This window comes from Cheilinus undulatus, linkage group 5 (assembly GCF_018320785.1).
Source record: "Cheilinus undulatus linkage group 5, ASM1832078v1, whole genome shotgun sequence".
NCBI lineage: Eukaryota > Metazoa > Chordata > Actinopteri > Labriformes > Labridae > Cheilinus > Cheilinus undulatus.
Genome location: NC_054869.1, coordinates 8,064,112 through 8,086,929, shown reverse-complemented (window position 1 = coordinate 8,086,929; position 22,818 = coordinate 8,064,112). Strand labels below are relative to the sequence as shown.

General features: G+C 39.3%; 1 protein-coding gene across 1 annotated transcript in view; it reads left to right on the top strand.

Moving 5' to 3' along the window:
• Nucleotides 1-22,818, top strand: part of galnt9 (polypeptide N-acetylgalactosaminyltransferase 9) — a 204,809-nt gene that overhangs the window by 104,168 nt on the left and 77,823 nt on the right. The window contains exon 5 of the mRNA XM_041788115.1: nt 3,263-3,460. Coding sequence (XP_041644049.1) covers nt 3,263-3,460 — 198 coding nt within the window. The remainder of the gene's footprint in view (nt 1-3,262; nt 3,461-22,818) is intronic.

Below are 22,818 nucleotides of genomic sequence, written 5' to 3'. Positions count from 1 at the left end.
TGGTTGTTCTTATTCCAGAGGAAGGCCACAGTTATAGCACTGAAACAACGAAATACATCTCGTGCACAAATCCAATGCAATAAAAATATGAGGAGAGAAAAAAAAAACAGCTCACTTGATGTAAATCTTTCTCGCAATCACATCGTAACACAAACTGTGTGTGTAACATACTTCAGCGGGTCTTTCTACCTCTCTTTACCAAACAAGACCTACATCACGTAAGGCAACACATCATAACGTGCTGAGGCTTGCTGCAGACTGCACAGATGTGCACGTGACCCATGCCGTGGGCACTAGTACACCCCCACACTATCATAGCTGCTGGCTTTTGAACTTGACAGCATTTCTTGTTGATATCCATCTGGATTATTTATTTTCTTTTTAGGCTAGAGGACTTCATGGCCAATATTTCTAATAAAAATTTGAAAAGTGGACTTGCAAGAGCAGACTTTTCTTCTTTAGGTCAGACTATCTCAGATGAGCTCAGGCCCAGAGATTTTGATGGTGTTCCTGGAGCTGATGACTTTCGCTTTGCATGGTAGAGTCTTAGCTTAAATGGTCTGCTAAAGTGTTCCCAAGCCTACGTTGTGATATTGAACACAGAATGATGTCTACTTTCAATACAGGGGTCAACAGTCACTAGAATTGATTGTCCCATACATGCAGAGATTTCTCCAGATTCTCTGAATCTTTTGATGATAATATGGACTCTAGATGGGTGAACATCTGAAGTCTTTTCAATTAATATTGAGGAATGTTGCTCATAAACTTATCTTTGTCTTTGGCAAACTGAAGAACCTGACGCCATTGTTGATCGTGAATGACTGAGCCCTTCTGGATTACTCCTTTAATACTCAATCATGGTATTAAAAATTAACCTACTTACCTGTGGTTAAGTCAGGAACACCCTCGTCATGCATTTTACCATTTTATGACAGAGTGGGTACGCAGTTTTAATCTATAGTAGCATGAATCTGAATATGAGGGTGCAACAAGCTTTATGCTGTAAAGGAGGAGGCTGGGGTGGAGGAGGTTAAGCTTTGCTAGCAGTAGCAGCATGATGCATCAGCATTAATGCAAGCAGGGTTTAGTAAGACTGTGTACAACACTATGCTGAGACAAAGAGCTGTGATTGGCTGTTGGAGCTGGGAGGTGATAAATGGGATCAATGGCAGTCAGCTGGTCATGCGTGCATGACTACCGTGTCCTGCAAGAACTAACGCTGAGCTTTAAAATGAGTTTACGGGACATCCAACCACTTTCCAAGTCTTCTCTTGCCCCTGCTTCAACTTTTTAAAACATTATGCAGGTATCAAATTCAGAATCTGTGTAGCCTATATCCAAACACAATGAAGTGCATCACTTTGAAGATGTTATATTTTGTGTTTGTGTTGCATTGTTTTTTTCTTCATTCTTTCATTCTTCATTCTTTTCATTGACATTTTTTGTGTCCCAACTTTTTTGGAATTTTAGATTGTTATATTTTTAGTGAATGCAATAATCTAAATGTGTTATTTCAACCAAAACCCCTAACTTTGATAACAAAAATAATAACAACAACAACAACAATAATAATTATAATAAAAGTAATAAGAATAATAATGATGATCAATTTATTTGTATAGCACCTTTAAAAACAGAGGTTTGCAAAGTTATTTGGAAATAAAAGCATAATCACAATTACAACAAAGCATCAAACTCAAACAGCAGAACACAGAAAGAAAGACAAAACCCCAACAACAGATTCAAGATTAAGAATGACAAACCAAGAATATAGACCTAGAATAACCTAGACCAAGGCAACCCAGAAACCCAGCCACATAAAAAGTGATTTTATATCCATATAATCTTAAATATTAATAGACATGGATGATGCATTAATCATTATTACTCAATTTTTTGATGATTGAGATTTTTGAAATATTTGTATTTTAAAGATTATTGTTAGAAAAGATGACAGAACCTTATAGTAGGCTAAGCTAACAGCCTCCCAGCTTTAGACCTGAACAAAGACTGCAGACATGTGGTTGGTGTAAATCTTTCTACCTAACACCAGGTAAGAAAAAAGTTCCTTAAGTATTGAATCCTCCATGTAAAGTAAACAGCCCTCTGACTAGATCTGCTCTCACCCACGTGCTTAAATCCTCTCTGTTGTTAAACCGTCATTGTCTCTAAATCTTTTGAAGCTAAATTAAAATACAACCAGAAGTGGCTAATGTCAGCTCTGTGACTGTGAAGTGTTCCTTGTGACTTATGAGTCCCCTTCACTCGCCGTCCAGAGGCTCAGAAGCCAGTACTAAAATACTCCATTAACTACGACAAGAACCTTTATTAAGGTCCTGAAGTTAAGACTGACAGTCCCATCCTTTTGAGATGTTTCCCTCTAATTGGCCTCTTAATAGCCATCCTCAGCCTTGAGACGTTTTGTGAATATGACCCTTTGTTCTCCATTTGATGCTTTAAAAGAATACATAAGGTTTCTTCGAGCAACAGCCTCTGGATGTAGTCTGTGGTGAGGCTCTCTGAGCGAGGCCTTTTCTAGAAACAGACTTGCCATCCTTCACACCAAGAAGAAAAAAAAGTGTTGATAGTTTTCCCAGCAGCAGGCTAAGCCTGTTCTTTTCACCTAATGTGTTTTGCTTTATCAGGTTTTCCCTCTTATCGAGTCTCTCGCTGGATAAGTGTCACATTTTGACACTTCGTTTTCATAGGCGCGAGATAGAAAATATGATATGATATTATTTGGCGTGCAGGGGAAAATTCATTTTGCAAGACTTTCACATGGTGAAGCGAGGAGAGAAACGGATCCTGGCAATCCTTTTTGAACGTTGAATAAATGCTGATTCGACAGACTGAGATCGCATGTAAATGTAGAGAGCTGGAGTCAAAGTTGAGACGACGTCTGCAGTCATCCAGAGCTGCTTCTGGCATCATTTTTATGAACTCAGAATCTACAGTTAATACTTTTCTTTTAAATATATTTAAAAATATATCTGGCTTGACTTTGTACAAATAGTTTCACAGCTTCCCCTCTTTTGCATTCACTTACTTCCAGACCAGATTTATTCCTTCTAACATTGCTGCAATATTAATACTTTAAACCTCTACAGGGCAGAATGGAAATATGCACTGCTTTATTATCTGCCCTGTAGCCGACTGTTCTCATCCTACAATCTTTTCCACCTTTTGTATCTGTGCATAAAATCTTCTGCAAACTCAGTTCCTCTCTAAACTTCTGTCTCCTCTCTTCTCCTCTCTGCAGGGCTGAACCCATCCTGACTCGGATGAAGGAGGATCACACCCGCATCATCCTGCCCGCCATCGACAACATCAAGTACAACACGTTTGAGGTCCAGCAGTACGCCAACGCCGCCCATGGCTACAACTGGGGGCTGTGGTGTATGTACATCATCCCCCCTCAGGAGTGGCTGGACAAGGGCGATGAGACGGCACCCATCAGGTGAGAGCCAGGGCTGGCGAGCTGCTTCCATTATAGATGAGGATGTTTGATGAAATATGGATAGCCTCAGGTTATGACTTATTCATGTGTGGGACCATCAAGCTAAGGTGCTGTGGAGTCCGCTGTACCGGCCAAACACACAAATAAAGCCCCCCTCCCTGCATAGAAAGCTGTCTAATTACCATGATGAATACCTTCATTTTGATGCAGGATCACAAGGCCAACGCGGTGCAGTGTCATTAGTGTAATTGTGTGTTGAATATGAGCAGGTCATTCCATTATCCTGCTGCTGATTGGAGGACAGTGATGGCTGCTATCATGTTTCTGTATAATCCAGGAATTGATTATGCGTGTCTGAGGTCAAATCATATTGAATTTTAATGCACTGACAAAGAACACAGGAGTATTGTGTTGCAGTGAGATGGTCTTTAATCTAAACATCTGTTTGGCAGAGGAAGCTACAGTAACATGAACTACACAGTCCACATGGTTAGACCTTTGACTGTACGGTAAAATGCACACCCCATCTCATTCCACTGAACAGAAGTGAAGCCAAATGAACAGCATATTAATCAGTGTGCATAGTTCATTCTCTCCTCTAGTATTGTCATTTTCATTGATGTTAAACTACAGACAACTTTGACTACATAATCACATAATGAGAGCCAAACCTGATACCAAGTACAGCATCTGTAACGTTTGAGTACCAGTACTTAGGCCTGGTATTGGAACCAACACCCAGTATTGGTATCAGTTTAATTGCATCAATATTTTTTAATTATTTGCCATCACATACATCGAACCATAGTTATGTCATATAAAATAGCTAACTCATCTAACTCAGAACAAGAGACACATAATTCCCTTTTTGCAATGAAATAAAAATATCTAATTACTAGTAGTATAAACAGACCGTGTTCATGTAGATCATTTTTAGGGGGTCATAACTACATAGAGCTGTAGTCCTGATCACTGGAGAGCAAGGTTATAATAGTTTGGGATTTTTCATTAGTTTTTATCTGTATTTCGTTTTCACTTTCTGTGTTTGATTTCAGTTTAGTTTGATGTTGGTTTGCTCGTTTAGTTTTTATCTTGCAAAAATGCTTTGTTTTACTTTAGTTTTTATTATTTTTAGTGTTAGTTTTAGTTTTATATGGATAGATGCCAGGGCTCAGTGAGTGTCATACATTTTTAAAAACATATTCAAACAGGCTACTCTTCACTTATCATTTTATTTACTTAATGATGATGTTTGAATACAACTCCAGACATAAAATTACCACTATGTGAAGTCTTAACCAATCAGATCAAACTATTTTACACTCCCCAGAGTTGGGTGCCAGTCAGTATGGTTGTGTCAAAGACTAAAACTAAGGATATTTTGTCTCCTTTTTTATTTTATTTTAGTTATTTTTTCAAGCGCACTATACAGTTTTAGTTAGTTTTAGTTTTTTAGTAAAGCTTAGTTTTTATTTAGTTTCAGTTAACTAAAATGATTTTTGAATTTTAGTTTTAGTTATTTAGTTAGTTTTAGTTAAATATAACCTTGCTGAAGAGTTTGAGCGTGACATTTTCCTATAAATACTGCAGAGCAGTAACTAACTATGCTCATCAATATTACTATTATTTATTTATTCTGTTTTATTTTTTCATTTTAACAGTGTAGAGGAATTTGCAGTGGTTCTCAACTGGTGGGTCAGGACCCAAAAGTGGGTCGCAAAGCCCTTTTCAGTGGGTTTTGGATGTGTGCCGGGGGAAAAAAATTGCACCAAAAAGTCTTTGAGACTCTATAAAACATGTATGTTTTCTCCTGTTTCATTGTTTTGTTACACCTTCTATAATTTCTTAGGCCCAAGCTCTGCAATTTTTTTAATTGAATACATCTGATTTACCAAAAAGATCTCTAAAATTTGGGTCGCAATTCTCCCTGAGGAGTTGATGGTGGGTCCTGTGACTCAACCAGTTGAGAAACACTGATCTACATAGTTATCCAAAACACACAGAAATGCTTTCATCATGAAAAACAAACAAACAAAAAAAATTTTAAAAGCGCTTTTAAATTTTTTTTTTCAATATTATTTGTCATTAAATATAGCAGTGGTATCATTCCTTCAAAAAAAAAAAAAATCATTTGCAATTTTTGTGAATAATAAATCTAACTCAGAAAATGCAAAAACAAACTATCAGTTGCATCTGATTTCATTATGGAACATTAATGTTTTACTCCCTATTTATAATAACATGAAGTCATTTACTTTGGGGCTGTGAATAGGTATGATTGTTGTCCTGGAAATGTCAAGTGTGACCTTTTTATTTCTATGAATACTACAAAGTAGTGCTGGGTGATTAATTGAAAAATAATCCAAACCGACATTTAGAGCCAATAACCGACATAAACCTGCTGTGTCAGTTGTTTCGATTTTGTCCCCTTGTAAATCTCTCTAGTAATCCACCATAGAAGCACACTACAGGAGAGGCGGTCATGTGACCCCGCCCATCCAATGCTACATTGAAGCACTAGGGAGTAAAACTCAAACTGCGGGGCAGCAAGAGGGGGGCTCGCTTTAAGCGTTTCTCTCTCTCTCTCTCTCTGCACATCAGGCCGGTGGTTGTATGATACATACACTATTTTGCCAAAAGTATTCACTCACCCATCCAAATAATTGAAATCAGGTGTTCCAATCACTTCCATGGCCACAGGTCTGTAAAATCAAGCACTTAGGCATGCAGACTGTTTCTACAAACATTTGTGAAAGAATGGGTCGCTCTCAGGAGCTCAGTGAATTCCAGCATGGTACTGTGATAGGATGCCACCTGTGAACAACAGCAACTCAGCCACGAAGTGGTAGGCCACGTAAAATAACGGAGCAGGGTCAGCAGATGCTGAGACGCATAGTGTGCAGAGGTCGCCGACTTTCTGCAGAGTCAATCGCTACAGACCTCCAAACTTCATTTGGCCTTCAGATTAGCTCAAGAACAGTGTGTAGAAAGCTTCATGGAATGCGTTTCCAAGCAGCTGCTTCCAAGCCATATATCACCAAGTGCAATGCAAAGCATCGGATGAAGTGGTGTAAAGCACGCCGCCACTAGACTCTAGAGCACTGGAGACATATTGTCTGGAGTGATGAATTGTGCTTCTCCATCTAGCAATCTGATGGACGAGTCTGGGTTTGGCGGTTGCCAGGAGAATGGTACTTGTCTGACTACATTGTGCCAAGTGTAAAGTTTGGTGGAGGGGGGAATTATGGTGTGGGCTTGTTTTTCAGGAGCTGGGCTTGGCCCCTTAGGTCCAGTGAAAGGAACTCTGAATGCTTCAGCATACCAAGAGATTTTGGACAATTCCATGCTCCTAACTTTGTAGGAACAGTTTGGGGATGGCCCCTTCCTGTTCCAACATGACTGTGCACCAGTGCACAAAGCAAGGTCCATAAAGACATGGATGAGAGAGTTTGGTGTGGATGAACTTGACTGGCCTGCACAGAGTCCTGACCTCAACTGGACAGAACACCTTTGAAATGAATTAGAGTGGAGACTGAGAGCCAGGCCTTCTCATCCAACATCAGTGTGTGACCTCACAAATGTGTTTCTGGAAGAATGGTCAAAAATTCCCACAAACACACTCCTAAACCTTGAGGAAAGCCTTCCCAGAAGAGCTGAAGCTGTTATAGCTGCAAAGGGTGGACCAACATCATATAAAACCCCGTGGATTAAGAATGGGATGTCACTTAAGTTCATAGTGTGGGTGAGTGAATACTTTTGGCAATATAGTGTATCTTGGGTCTGTAGATTCTGGCAGAACAGATTCCTTTGTTGAAGGTTAAGGCCTTGTGTCTATCAGCAGCTCTTGTGCACAAGCAGTGCCTATAGTGTTTTGGTTATGAAGTCTCTGACTCTCTCAGTAGTGGCCATTGGGCCAGTTTTAAATGGTATGGACTTGAGCATGGAGAGCAGTTTGTCTCACTACTCTAAGCACTTTTTTTTTTTTTTTACATCATACCATTTTTGTACATCCAAGTTACTATTACTTTGCATTTTTATTCCAGAAGAGAATAGCAAGGATTTTTATTTTTGAGCTGCCAGGAGGCTTTACAAGTAAAACTGCTTGAAAGAACAAACAACCTTGATTTAAAAAAACAAAACAAAACTGCAAAGAACTTTATCACAGTGCTAATCAAGGCAACACACCGTGTAAAACTGTAGATCATAATAACTGTACCAAAATTAAGGATAACAATGGAGCTGTGCACAGACTTTCAAGTTAGTGTCTACTCAGGAATTATACAAACAAAGGAATTCTACACCGAAGTCTTAAGGAGTAATATTTCTTATTTTTCCTCAATAATTAAGAAGAACAGGCAATTAGGAGTCACATTTTTGGTAAAATGTTAAGAAATGGAGCTCACCAGCATCTACCACAACAAAGGGAAAGTTGTGCATTACTTAAAATAAACAATAATCATAGTCTTGTTGCTCTGGCAGCAAGCTGGTCCTGCAAACATTTAGGCTCAACAGCACAGAGACAGCAGTGACTGGGACAGCCAGAGAGACGGAGCTGCTAGATAGAATGTGATGTCTCTTATTAGTTACTGTCAATGTTATACTAGATTAAACATGAGAAACACATGGATACAAGTGATTTAGAAAAAGCATAAAGGCTTGAAGTCGGCACATATAATGTGTTCATGCCTATTAAAATCTCCTTTAACTTTACTAGGTAGGAGCTGCCTCCTGGGTACAGGGTCAGCACTCCTGGCTGCCCCTGAGCTCTCATCTCTCTGATGAAATGCATAAATTCATATGTGCTGCTCCTTCTCACTCCGCTCCTTCTCAAATACAGCAGCCACACTGTGATTTAGATAGAACAATATCCTTCAAGCACACCTTCTAGACTTGTCCTCATTTTATTGAAGCAACATTGATGTTGAGTTAACATAACGAGGAGCACAGAATCCATATGAGATGGCTGTCTGCTGACTGTTATTTTTTTAACCTATTTCAGCAGTAGTACTACTCTTTTATAGACTCTTACTGTTGTCTTTGTCCGATGTTATGATCTTTTTGCACCAGAATACTAAGTCCAATTCCTCATATGTGAAAGTGTACCATAGAATCTGGTATTTAAATCGCCCCGGTAAAGCTGCTGTCTGTGTCTGAAATCTCCCAAAGGGAACAGGGTTTAAACAGTCTTCTTGCATGAAGATTTAAATTTCACACTGCAAAGTCTGTGCGCAGTTTCTGTGCAGCTGTGTTGCTCATCAGTACCATTTATGGCATATAGAGTTTGCACATCTACTAGCTATAATACGGTAGTTGAGCTCTCAGCATGCAGTGACGAGACAGACTCAATGCTCATGAGAACTTCTGCTCCCCTCCAGCCCATCACTTGTTGTCCTTACAGTTCTCATTCCCGTACCTTATTCTAGTTATAGTTCCAGTTCTCCTTCTAGTTCCAGTTCTAGTTCCAGTTCTTGTTGCAGTTCTCATTCACATTCTAGTTCTTATTCCTTATTGTAGTTCCAGTTCTCATTCTCGTTCATGTTCTCAATCCAGTTCGTGTTCTTGTTGTAGTTCTCATTCTAGTTCTAGTTCCAGTTCTCATTCAAGTTTCCTACTAGTTCTTTTTCTAGTTCCAGTTCTCCTCGCAGTTCTCATTCTCATTCCTTATTCTAGTTCCCATTCTCATTCTAGTTCTCATTCCAGTTCTTGTTCTAGTTCTCATCTGAGTTCACGTTCCAGTTCTTATTCTCTTTCGTGTTCAGGTTCTCATTCTTTCTAGTTTTCATTCTAGTTGAAGATTCTATGCAGTTTTCATTCTCATTCCTAATTCTAGTTCATGTTCCAGTTCTCGTGCTCATTCTAGTTATCTTTCTAAACCTAGGTTTTGTTCCAGTTCCTATTCTCATTCCTAATTCCATTCCAGTTCTCGTTCCAGTACTCATTCTTCCTCCTAATTCTCATTCCAGTTCTCGTTCAAGTTCTTATTTTAGTTCAGTTTCTGGGTCTCATTCCAGTTCTTATTCCAGTTCTTATTCTATTTCTTATTCTCCTTTCAGTTCCATTTTTTTCTAGTTCTAGTCCCAGTTCTCCAGTTCTCATTCTAGTTCTAGATCTACTTCTAGTCCCCATTCCAGTTTCTCATTCTTATTCTATGTCTCATTCTGGTACCAGTTCTCATTCTTCTTCTAGTTCTCATTCTAGTGCCAGTTCTCATTCTAGTACCAGTTCTCATTTTAGTACCAGTTCTCATTCTAGTACCAGTTCTCATTCTTCCTCTAGTTCTCATTCTAGTGCAAGTTCTCATTCTAGTACCAGTTCTCATTCTTATGCTGTCTCATTCTGGTGCCAGTTCTAACTCTAGTAATAGTTCTCATTCTTTTCCCATCTCATTCTAGTTTCAGTTCTCATTCTAGTACCAGTTCTTATTCTAGTACCAGTTTTCATTCTTCTTCTAGTTCTCATTCTAGTACCAGTTCTCATTCTAGTACCAGTTCTCATTCTTTCTATGTTTCATTTTAGTACCAGTTCTCATTCTAGTACCAGTTCTTATTCTTTCTATGTTTCATTCTAGTACCAGTTCTCATTCTAGTACCAGTTCTTATTCTTTCTATGTTTCATTCTAGTACCAGTTCTCATTCTATTACCAGTTCTTATTCTTTCTATGTTTCATTCTAGTACCAGTTCTTATTCTTTCTATGTTTCATTCTAGTACCAGTTCTCATTCTAGTACCAGTTCTTATTCTTTCTATGTTTCATTCTAGTACCAGTTCTCATTCTATTACCAGTTCTTATTCTTTCTATGTTTCATTCTAGTACCAGTTCTCATTCTATTACCAGTTCTTATTCTTTCTATGTTTCATTCTAGTACCAGTTCTTATTCTTTCTATGTTTCATTCTAGTACCAGTTCTCATTCTAGTACCAGTTCTTATTCTTTCTATGTTTCATTCTAGTACCAGTTCTTATTCTTTCTATGTTTCATTCTAGTTTCAGTTCTCATTCTAGTAACAGTTCTAGTCCTTGCTCTAGTTCTACTTCTAGTTATCATTCTCAGTCTCCTCCTCATTTTCATAGACAGGCTGTTTATGGTCACAGGCCCTTATGGAAGTCCAACTCTATAAGGTGTATTCATCATAGGGTTAGTGTTTCCATCATTATTTTAACAGACTATCAGGACATGTCATGCAGACAGTTACCTGGACTGTTGTATTTTGTAGATGGGGCCATATTAGACAGAGTTTTGATGGGTTGGGAAAGGAGCAGCTGGATGTGCTAGAAGAAAACAGACAACATTGTGACATTTACAGGAACATTAAAGCTCAAATGTTTTAAAAACTTTAGATGGATACATGAAACACTTCACTGCTTTTCTTGCCTCTACTACTGGTTTATTTGGAATAACTGACTAAAAAATGTGGTGCTGAGGCAGAGAGTGAAGGGTCAAGCCAAGGCCAGAATGAATAAACTCAGCCTCCATTTTTAGTCTTTTCAATATTTATGGCACTGCTGGGTTGCAAATGTTTCTCCAGGCTCGGTTCATTTCCTCCAAAGTTTTTGTAAAACAGGATTTTGAGTTCACATCTGATGCCAAAACATGGAGAAGTGAAAAATAATACAGGTCTTTTGCAAGAGAATAAAACCCATCCAAAGTCTGGTGCTTTAATCAAGCAACATTCAATGAAACCAAAACTAAAAGTGTTAATTTGGAGTTGTATGCCTGGCCACCTGGCTCTTTTTAGTCACAATTAAAGTGCTATTTTTAACCCTAATGAAAAGAAAATGCCCATGTGCCAGGGTATTTTTAAAAAGGCAACAAACACTGACAAAAGAAGACGTAAAATCTGAGGAAACTGTTGGAGGTTTAAGCCTAACGAGCTGTGAAGTGTGCCAACAGGACTGCAGCTCAGTATCAGCAGGAGATCCTTGATAGCACGACTTCTGTGCATCAATTAGTGCAAAAAGGTACCATGAGATCAAGGGCAGTCACAGAGATCATAAACAGATAGAGTGAAAGTGAGATGAGAGCTTCTCTGCCAAGTTTTTTCTCTGCCAAAAGCATGATAAACCTTAGTATGAAGGATTGACGCTGTGCAGATTTAAAGCAGAGCACTGAGTATTTGAGGCTGCACAGTTTAATTTTCAAGCATCACAATGTGGACACTGAAGTAATCTCATTACAAGGGGTGTAATAAATAGGCTAAAATGTGTTTTTTTGCTTCACCGTGCTAAAGGAAAACACAATTTTCAGGTTTTCCATGACTAATCCATGAGAAAAAGCCTGTCTGATATCACATTAGTGCATCTCCTCACCAAAGCATTCAGCAGGCTGTTGTACATACAGAATCGGTGTGTTATCCACCTGTTAGCAAGCATGTGAAGCAGCTGCTGTCACAGTTAATGTCAGCAGGACGATTGAGTCAGGTTTTCAGTTACGTGAGGTGGCTTTAAATAAGTTCTTCCATTATCTGCAGCACCTTATCCCCAGCGTGGCAGCAACAATGCTACGGGTGGCAACAGCACATGGCCTGCTAGACCAGAAATATACACCATATTGCCAAAAGTATTCACTCACCCATCCAAATAATTGAAATGAGGTGTTTCAATCATTCAGCGGATGCTAAGGTGCAAAGTGCGCAGAGGTCACTGACTTTCTGCAGACTCGATCACTACAGACCTCCAAACTTCATGTGGCCTTCAGATTAGCTCAAGAACAGTGTGTAGAGAGCTTCATGGAATGCGTTTCCATGGCCGAGCAGCTGCATCCAAGCCATACATCACCAAGTGAAATGCAAGGTGTCAGATGCAGTGGTGTAAAGCACGCCGCCACTGGACTCTAGAGCAGTGGAGACGCATTCTCTGGAGTGATGAATCGCGCTTCTCCATCTGACAATCTGATGGACGAGTCTGTGTTTGGCAGTTGCCAGGAGAACGGTACTTGTCCGACTGCATTGTGCTTAGTGTAAAGTTTGGTGGAAGGGGGATTATGGTGTGGGCTTGTTTTTCAGGAGCTGGGCTTGGCCCCTTAGTTTCAGTGAAAGGAACTCTGAATGCTTCAGCATACCAAGAGATTTTGGACAATTCCATGCTCCCAACTTTGTGGGAACAGTTTGGGGATGGCCTCTTCCTGTTCCAACATGACTGTGCACCACTGCACAAAGCAAGATCCATAAAGACATGGATGAGAGAGTTTAATGTTGATGAGCTTGACTGGCCTGCACAGAGTCCTGACCTCAACCCGACAGAACACCTTTGGGATGAATTAGAGCGGAGACTGAGAGCCAGGCCTTCTCGTCCAACATCAGTGTGTGGCCTCACGAATGCGCTTCTGGAAGGATGGTCAAAAATGCCCATAAACATACTCCTAAACCTTGAGGAAAGCCTTCCCAGAAGAGTTGAAGCTGTTATAAGGGTGGACTGACGTCTTATTAAACCCTATGGAGTAAGAATGGAATGTCACTTAAGTTCATAGTCAAGACAGGTGAGCGAATTCTTTTGGCAACATAGTGTACTTTCTGTTTTAAACTGCATGGACTTATCATGACCATAAATATACCCACCTATATAACACACAAGAGAGCTCAGGTCAGTTACAACTACCTGATGTGTTTGATGTAAACTTCAAACAAGGAGACCCCCGAGGGGGTTACCATGACACTAATTCCAAGATCAAGACCTTGTATACACATCATCAATCAATAGTAAAATCAGATCAGAGCAGACTGATGGTCAGAACACAACATCTGCACTGTTTCACCAACATTTTCCCTTGTGCACCGATGTAACGCTCCAGGTGATACAGCATAATTAGAGACTGTGTTAACTGACTTTCAATCAAATGTTTTCCGAGAGGTCATCGCTGCAGCAGCTGATGAAAATAGAAGCAGTCCGTGCAAATGAGGTATGATTAATGAAAATCAAAACTAATACAAATGTCATCACTTTGCACGGTCACTTATTTAACTGCGACACTAACCCTTTGTCCATCCAAGCTAATCAGACAGACATGCTTGTGACAATAAAACGGTAAAGATGTGGAGAATTGTGGTCTTAGTTTATTAGTTTGTAGGGCTGGGTATCACCTAAGGGTGTCCCCACACACCTACTTTTCCCACTGCATTTAACAGACTAGTCTATAGAGGAGAAAAGGCTCAGAAACAGTCAAAGTCATCACAGAGTCATTACGCTTTTACCGTAATGTATATGATGCAAGGATAGTATGCTCAGTAGAGCGTGGCTAAAGTATGCAGCTAGCAGCACCAGCCTTGGGTCCTATTTGGATATCACTCATCACATAGGCTGTTGAGAGTTATACTCATGTGTAACTACTCAAACAGAGTCAACTTTCTAGTCCAAAAAACTACCACGCTGTGCTCTTCCAATGACATGCCAAACGCTAGGCTTCTCATGTTTTTGTCCAGCAAAGTGCTGGAGGAAAGCTCTGGAAGAAGCCAGCAGACATTAACCTAAACTACAGTGGCTTTGATTTACAATTCAATTCACAATTCAATCAGATTCACAGTTCTACAAGATTCATGATGTGATTCGATTCAGTTTGTGATTCCATTTGAGTCACGATTAGGTTTGATTCTATTTACGTTCCAGTTCATAGAAGTTTTGATTCTATTCTGATTCAGTTCATGTTTCGATTGGTGATTTGATTTGTGATTCTCTTTTTATTCATGATTTGATTCAATTTACAATTGACTCAATTCACTTCATGATTTGATTTGATTCGGATTCCAATTTGAAATGTGTTTTGATTCCATTCCAGTTCAATTCAGGATTTGATTCGTAATTTGATTGGATTTGAACTGTGATGGATTTTATTTTATCTTTAATTTAATTCCATTCTGATTCGATTTAAGGTTTGATTGATGATTTGATTTGGGAATTTATTTGATTAACAATTTGATTTGATTTTTTCCATGACTTGATTTGATTTTCAATTCAATTCAATTTGATATTGGTTCATGCAGGGATATTTTGGTTTCAAACCTCTTCTGCTTCATGAAAAAGATTCTCAGAGAACTTAAGCTGGAAATAGGAGAAGGAACCTTTCAGCCAGGCACATTATTAAAATATTAAAGCTTGCATTAAAAATTGACCCTAAACTAGTAGCATTTCTTCAATATGAAGCACATCTTTTTTAAAATCCAAAATACAGACTGATATCCTCTTCAGTGTGATGGTGCCTACAGAGCAGAGCTACAAGGTTCTTCCATGTTTGCTGTAAGGCAGAGCTAATTCTTGTACTGCCATCTGACAAATACACAGTATAAAGCTGCTGTGCTGGTTTTATCCTGGAATGGTTTCCATGCTCAGAAACAGGAGATTCATCTCTCTCTGCTGTTGTGCTGTACTTACAGTCATTTTGTGCTGTGTTTACAGCACATCACAGGACTTATACGAGGTTAATCTCTTGGTTTCTTAACGGCACTGAAACTAAAAACATGTGAAACACTAAGACTGAATGCAGACGGGTGTATTCTTAAGTTTCAAAGCATCAGAAGTGAAAACCTTCACACACGCTGTCAGACTTTTGACCAAAGGCAAGAACAGCTGAATCTAAAGTTTCATTACTTCTCTCAGCCCAGCTCTTTAGGTAAACCAATAACGCTCTCACCTGATACCACGGGTCTCATAGACACAAACAAGGTGATAACAGTTTGGACCTTTAATACAAGAGGTCTTATCACCGCTCCATGAAAATCATGTAATATTGAGCTTTGAGTGCTTGAGAGGAGATAGCAGAGAGATAGGAGAAAAGCCTCAGACTCACCGGAGCTGTTTCATGTTTCTCTATCGACACTTCGCTGCAAATGAACAGATCGCCTCAAGGCTCAGCTGAAGTGTGTCGGCTGTGAGGATTTCTATTGGAAATCATTCTTCCACTTGTTTCCTGAAGGTTTCTGCCCATCAACAACAGACGAGTCCGTGGCCATTCAGAGCTCCGGCTCAAAGCTTTTATTTTCTGGTAGTCTGGACACATTCGACAACAAAAGGAGTAAAAGGGAACAAGAAGGCAGAAATAATGCCACTTTGTGATAGCACAGAGGAGGGTAGCCATTGTGGTATTCTGACAATCACGGTGGAAAAGAGGTTTTCTTCAGATACTCGGGTTCATTGATAGGGCAGAGCATGAGGGTTGTTGAAACGGCTGCAGAGTGGTTTTGATGGATAAGGAGCTGGTATTTCCAATCAAATTCACAGGGAGAGACGTGTTCCTAGTGGAAAGAGTTTTATTATTTATTTTGAAGAATCATTTCTGACCTTTGTTTTAGAGATAGGAAAGTGGATCACGTCTGAAAATGGGGATTGAGATTAGAGAATGACAGGTGGGAAAGTAGGACCCAACCCAAGCTGCCCACCCTAAGGTCAACAACCTCTGCATGGGGCGTCTGAACATGAACACATGCAGGTCTGCCCATAGAAACAGCTGGGCCTCTGACTAACCCAGGATGGCTCCCCAGTTTTCATTTACTGGTGATATCAAAGCATGTGTGTTGGATCAGCAGCATCGGTGCTAGCATCCTGGCTGACAGTTACTTCATTTGGAGCTAAGAAAGTGCATCATGCTATTATTCCAACGTCAATCAAGTTATTCACTGATGTTAAGTTTTGTTTTTGTTTTTGTTTTTTTAATGGTACTTTTTAACTTTCATCCCATTTCTGCCACTTTTTAACCACTTTTTGCCCATATCTGCATTTTTCAGCAGGTTTTTTTAGTTTGGCATTTTTGCTGCCTTTTGCTATTTTTTGTGAGTTTTTGCAACCTTTAATGTATTTTTTGCTGCTTTTTCCCTGCTTTTTGCCCTTTTAACCCATTTCTGTCACTTGTAGAACAAATGTTTGCCCCTTTTTTGCCCATTCCTGAAACATCATTTTACAACTTTTCAACTACATTAGCTGCTTTTTGACATCTATTGTCCATTTTGCTAGCTTTCACTGATTTTAATTCTTTTTTTTTTTTTTTTTGTTATTTTTTTGATGCTCAGGGTTTACAATTGATAACAACTTACATCATTTTGGGTCATTAACATAAATGTTGCATGAGGGGGGTAGGATTTTAACTCATTTTTAATTAATTTTCGACCACTTTCCCACCTCAGTTGTTTAAAGCCCACTTTGCCGATTTTTGCCACTCTTTGACCCTTTTTTGAAACTTTTGACTTATCTATCCATTTTCAGCCATTTTTGCATTCTTTGTTTTGACACATTCTACCTATCTTTGCCCCTTCTTTTTGCCACCTTTGCCATTGTCAATTTTTGCCAGTTTTTGCTTCATTTAACCAATTTTTTCATTTCCTGTCCAATTCTTGCCACTTTTTTGTCTTTTTTGTGTTCATTTTAGTCATTCTGAGCCCTCTTTGCTCATTTTGCCACTTTTCACCCATTTTTGCATTGCTATTACCTATTTTCGCCCTTTTCTTTTTGCCACTTTAGCCTGTTTTTACCATTATTTGGCCAGTTTTCACCAGTTTCCCCCTCTTTTAACCCATGTATGTATCCTTTTTGCCACTTTTCACCCATTTTGCCAATGTTTTTCACAATTTTTCCCATTTTTGCCACTTTTCCCCTTTCTTTTTTATTTCTTTTTCTTTATTTTACTTATTTTTTGTCTCTTTTTACAATCATTCAGTCTTTCACTATATTTCCTAAAAAAGTTGTCCCAGGTTCTTCTATTTTATTTTCTGGCACCCTAACATTTGTGGGCATCGTGGTTTGCTATAAAGTCTGACATTACTTTCCTAAGAGTTCAGTACATCCATCCACACTGTTAACATCACTCATACAAAGGTCATTCGGGATTTACATTTTGAAAAGGCTATATTGTACTACAGCATAAATGCATGAAATTCCTTTGTGTTGCTTTGATTAGAGTGGTAATTATTTAGGTTAAATATAAATATGGTTTTCACAGCTTAACTGTACAATAGACCAGGATTTTGCTGACCTTCATGGGCCCTCAGTTTTGGCTGGGCCTCAGAAAGCTCTCCCCTTTATCCCCCTCATGGGCGGCCTTAAACACATGTGCAAATTCTTAATATTTGTTGTGTTCTAAAGTGAAACTGTTTAAGGCTGAGAAAGTATGAGCCTCAAACGTGAAAAAGCTACAAATACACTTTAGACACTTCCTGCAATTACCGTCAAAGGCGTGCTTAAACAGACTACTTCAGTTAATACCTTCCTCAAGCAGATACTTAAAAATCTAAAAGCTCTAAATGCGTTTAGCAGTCTAAGATAAACAGAAGTTTAATCACTGGTTTAAGAACATTTCACAAGGCTGTCGACACCCCTGTCATTTAAACAGGTGCAACATTAAGAGGAGAAAATGTGCTTGCAGACTTTTCATCAAAAACTTCCCTTTGATAGATCACGCTGACATGTGTCACCAAGACGATCAAAAACAGAAGACGTGCCCTTTCCTTCCTCTAAATAAGACATCTAATTCAATCAAATGAAGCAGTATAAATGGTGCCATTTATTATTAATCACATTTTTATCCATTTAAGGTTTGCTTTAAAGGCTAAATCCTAGAAGTCATTATGTAGTATATATGTGTAACTCTAATGTGCTTATGTTTTTCTAAGATGCCTTGATAATGGCTCCTTTTCCTTAAAGCATCAGAGCTGCCAGATCTTAAGACAAGCTGTCAGGTTCATAAAGCTGTTTCAGCAGCAGCGCCGTCATCCGAGGGCGAGGCAGGACTTCTTCTATCACCATCTTTATTTTCCCAGATTGCTTGCATGTTCATGCGTCAGATGTTCATACTGCTAGCAAATGATTTTTCTGGACCAGAGTTAAGGGCTGTGAAGGGCGGTAGAGCCCTGCAGGCTGGCCATCTGCACACTAAAAATAAGCACACCTAATGACATTAAAGGAGAAATCCAGCGTGTGTTATGTAATGCAGTCCAGGACTTAATTTGTGGAAAAACTCCTTTAATGTGCTCTTGTTCTTTATGAACAAACTTTCTCTCTAGTCCTCACGTATGTGACAGAATTCAGAGTGCTGAGTTCTCCGTGAACATGTAGGTACAAAGAGTCAGAACAACAGAGCAGGTGTAGAGAGCAGAGCCTGAGTGAACAATAGCTCAGTGTGTCATTCCCACTTAGAAAATATTACTGAAAAGCCGCTGGGGATTGTGTTGTACTTCACACACACTACTGACGGCAGGGTCACACAGAGTTGCATCAGCTGTCTGTCGAGTGTTGTTCTAAACCTCTGCCTCCTGTTTGATTGATTTGTCTTTGTCTGAGTGTTGAAAACCGCTGCTTTTTTTGATGCTTTAAACCAAATGATGGAGGACATGACAGCTAAGAAGAGCCAAAATCATCGACTATACTGTTAGGGGTAATGTAGCTCCACATCCTCTGTACAAAAGTGAAGCCAACATACCCCCATGAAGGGTGCTTAATGCAATAATTGGAATTGAAGGCTGATCAGAATTAAAACATGCCATGCAGGAAAAATTGGATCTGAAAAAGCCTGAATGAGGGATGGTGTTAGGTGCCTGGTATCTGATTGGTGTTCCTGTGCATGCTTGTTTTGAACAGTTGGAGTAAGACTTCTCTCACTGTGCATGCCTCCCTTTTCTCAGCTGTCTGAAGGTCTTAGGTGCATTTTCTGCTAACCCAAGCTCACATTTAAATCAGACAAGTTTAATGACTTTTGCTCTTCTGCATCACACTCTTTTGGGCCGTTCTTCCACGACACTTTTCTGGTTTTAAAATCTGCTTCTGTTAAGAGAGCTGTCCATCGTAACATTAGGTCCTCTCTTTTGTTGCAACAAATAATTTATTTTAGCATGACTACTCAGATATATGATGTCTTGAACATAAATCAGCGTGGTACTAAAATCATATCAGAATCCAGATCTGACCAAATTTCTTTAATAGGTATTTTAACTTTGGAATTTGACCCCACGTCTCACCTGTCATCATGCCAGTAAACTCTGACAAAAATGCCATGTTTTGAGCTATTTACAACCATGCCAAGCATTCAAAGTGTGAAAATAAAAGCATTCTTAATTCTTAAGTTATTTCTATGTCCTGAAAGTAGTGAAATAATCAGGCAATGAAAAAATAGCTGAAGAGAAATGGCAGCAGATAGCTCAGTGAAACTTGTTGTTTGGCTCTCAAACGGCTCTTCACTTTATAACAGTTGACAGTTTAAATGTGGATTAAATAAAGACAAAGGCTGGGGGAAAGGAAACTGGCACTCAAACACATTCAGTTTTAGTTTCAGCTTCAGATTAGCTCAAGAACAGTTTGTAGAGAGCTTCATGGAATGGGTTTCCATGGCTGAGCAGCTGCATTAAAGCCATACATCACTAAGGGCAATGCAAGTTGTCAGATGCAGTGGTGTAAAGCACGCCGCCACTGGACTCTGGAGCAGTGGAGACGCGTTCTCTGCAGTGACAAATTGCACTTCTCCATCTGGCAATCTGATGGACGAGTCTGGGTTTGGCAGTTGCCAGGAGAACGGTACTTGTCTGACTGCATTGTGCCAAGTTTGGTGGAGGGGGGATTATGGTGTGGGGTTGTTTTTCAGGAGCTGGGCTTGGCCCCTTAGGTCCAGTGAAAGGAACTCTGAATGCTTCAGCATACCAAGAGATTTTGGACAATTCCATGCTCCCAACTTTGTGGGAACTGTTTGGGGATGGCCCCTTCCTGTTCCAACATGACTGTGCACCAGTGCACAAAGCAAGGTCCATAAAGACATGGATGAGAGAGTTTGGTGTGGATGGACTTGACTGGCCTGCACAGAGTCCTGACCTCAACCCGACAGAACACCTTTGGGATGAATTAGAGCGGAGACTGAGAGCCAGGCCTTCTTGCCCAACATCAGTGTGTGAGCTCACTGGAAGAATGGTCAAAAATGCCCACAAACACACTCCTAAACCGTGAGGAAAGCCTTCCTAGAACAACTGAAGCTGTTGTAGCTGCAAATGGATTAAGAATGGGGTATCACTTAAGTTCTTATGTGAGTAAAGGGAGGTGAGCAATTAGTTTTGGCAACATAGTGTATGTCTATGGCATCATTTTCCTGAGGTTTATTATTTGCTGCTATGTAAAAAGGTAATTACAGGGATTGTAAATGGCTTCATCAGTGCAGGATGTCTGGGCCCACTGCAGGGGTTATTTTGGCTTCACTTTTGTACAAATGGGGAGCTAAAGACATTATCCATCTTTATCCAGTCAATGTTTACACCCTAGACATTTCAAATTAGCTTCCTATAGTATTCTTTATTTTTGGCAGAAGCAGCTGGCTCTGATTCTTCAGTTAATTGGCTCCAGTTAATTTGCTCTGGGGGAGAAATTTCTTTTTCACGCCTAAATATTGTGTGGTTGATTACCTTTCACTCCAGACAAATAAGGAATCAAACTCTTATTTTGTCCATTTATCCAATTAAACATCAATTCTTATCCTATTTAAGTTGTTTTGAAAACTAAATGAAGCTATTTCCCTCACATTATTGAACCACTGCTGGTTTTAAAAGCATCAAAAACAGAACAAAGATAGACATACAGGTGTGTGAAGGTGCTGAGTCTGTGCTTTAAACACAGATGCAGTGTTTGCATTGGCAGGAAGCTCATTGTAAAGAGAGCACTCAAAAGAAGCTGTACAGAGTTTGCACTGTGCAGACAGGAGAGCTAGGTCACTTGTCAAGAGAGGAGGAAGGATGAGGTGAACGGGGGCTGAGTGTGCTGTGTCTGTCTTTTTTATCTGCACAGAGAGAGCAAATAATGGAAGTTGAAAGCCTCGCTGTCACCGCCGTATAATTCAAACAAAAGGCTGAGCTGAGCCTATGTCAGGCTAAAGGAGTGAAATTATATAAATCAGAGAGAATAACTAATGTTGAAGGAAATTAGACTGAGGGAGAGTTCATTATGAGTGAACAGGTTTTATTTTAAATACATGGTAAAGATAAGAGATGTGATAAGTCTACCCACAGAAACACAACATTTATAACAAAGGTCGCACATGGAGAAACTAACCAAAGACTGCACAGTCTCACAATGGAGTCAAAAACTAAAATCAGATTATGATTCCCAACTGCCACCCATTAATTCTATCAAAATGACAGACAAACTTCAAATTTGACCCAAAACCAAACAAAACAAAGGAGTAGATAAAGATGAAAATAGAAGGATTTTTGTTTTTCCACACACACAAATATGAATTCAAACCCAACACAAAGAAAGTCATGTGATCATGTTGACTGTCTGGTACACTGACCGCTAAATGCAACACCCAACCTCCTCCCTGCATAGCCTCCCAAACCAGCTGATTTCAAACAGCCATCACAGGTGGGCCAAGCAGTGTTAATTTCGTCGACTAAAACTATGACTAAAACTATTCGCCGACAGCCTTTTTACCATGACAAAAACTAGATTAAAACTTACAAAAATAGATTTGTGATGACTAAAACTGACAAAAACTAAGTTTAGTTTTGTCAAAATGACTAAAACTAGACTAAAATGTAATGACGTTTTCGTCAGACTTTCAAAATCCATGATATTTCTCCACTGTGGTTAAATCTGTCAAAATGCAATGCATCCGTAGTTATTCTGCCTCTCAGCTGTAGAAAGCAGGGACCCAAGGTTTGGCAGGGTGCAGAGAACACACTAACATGATTTGGTACCAGATTTAGACAAGAAAGTAAGTGACTGGACTAAAAGTAAAGACTAAAATGTGAGGACTTTTTATGGAATAAAACTAGACTAAAATGTTTTAAGACTAAAATAAAAAAGGATAGAAATGACTAAAACATGACTAAAACTAAAATGCATTTCTTTTAAAGACTAAAACTAAAATTTAAATTAAAAATAGCTGCCGAAATTAACACTGGGGCCAAATTTTCCCTGGTGAGCAGAGTTAACTGCAACCAGGATTTACGGGGAAATTTCCCAAACTTCCTAATTAAGCTATCCATAACAGATGTAAAAAAAAACATGCAATCAGGCCTGGTGCAGGCAGCTGCACTGCTGCCCCCATGCAAACTTGCATAAAGGTGCAACATATCAATGACAGCCTGTAAAGGAAAATGCAACAGACTTTTGCAACTTTAACTTGATTAAATGTTCAGTATTATTAATAGACTGCATGACTCAAGATGCAGGTATTTTGTAGCCACATATACAAGTACAACATAAAAACCAACAGGTATGCACAATATCTCTATAGCCTGATTCCAACAGCAGGGTCAGGACAACACAGCAGCTTTATTCCAAACAAGCACCTCTCAACTGCAAAGCACAGACAATCACGGCACAAATTTCTTCATGAACAATACATAGACACACAGCATGAGCACACACATATGATTAAAGGTGAAACAAAGCTAACTTTAAAACTGTG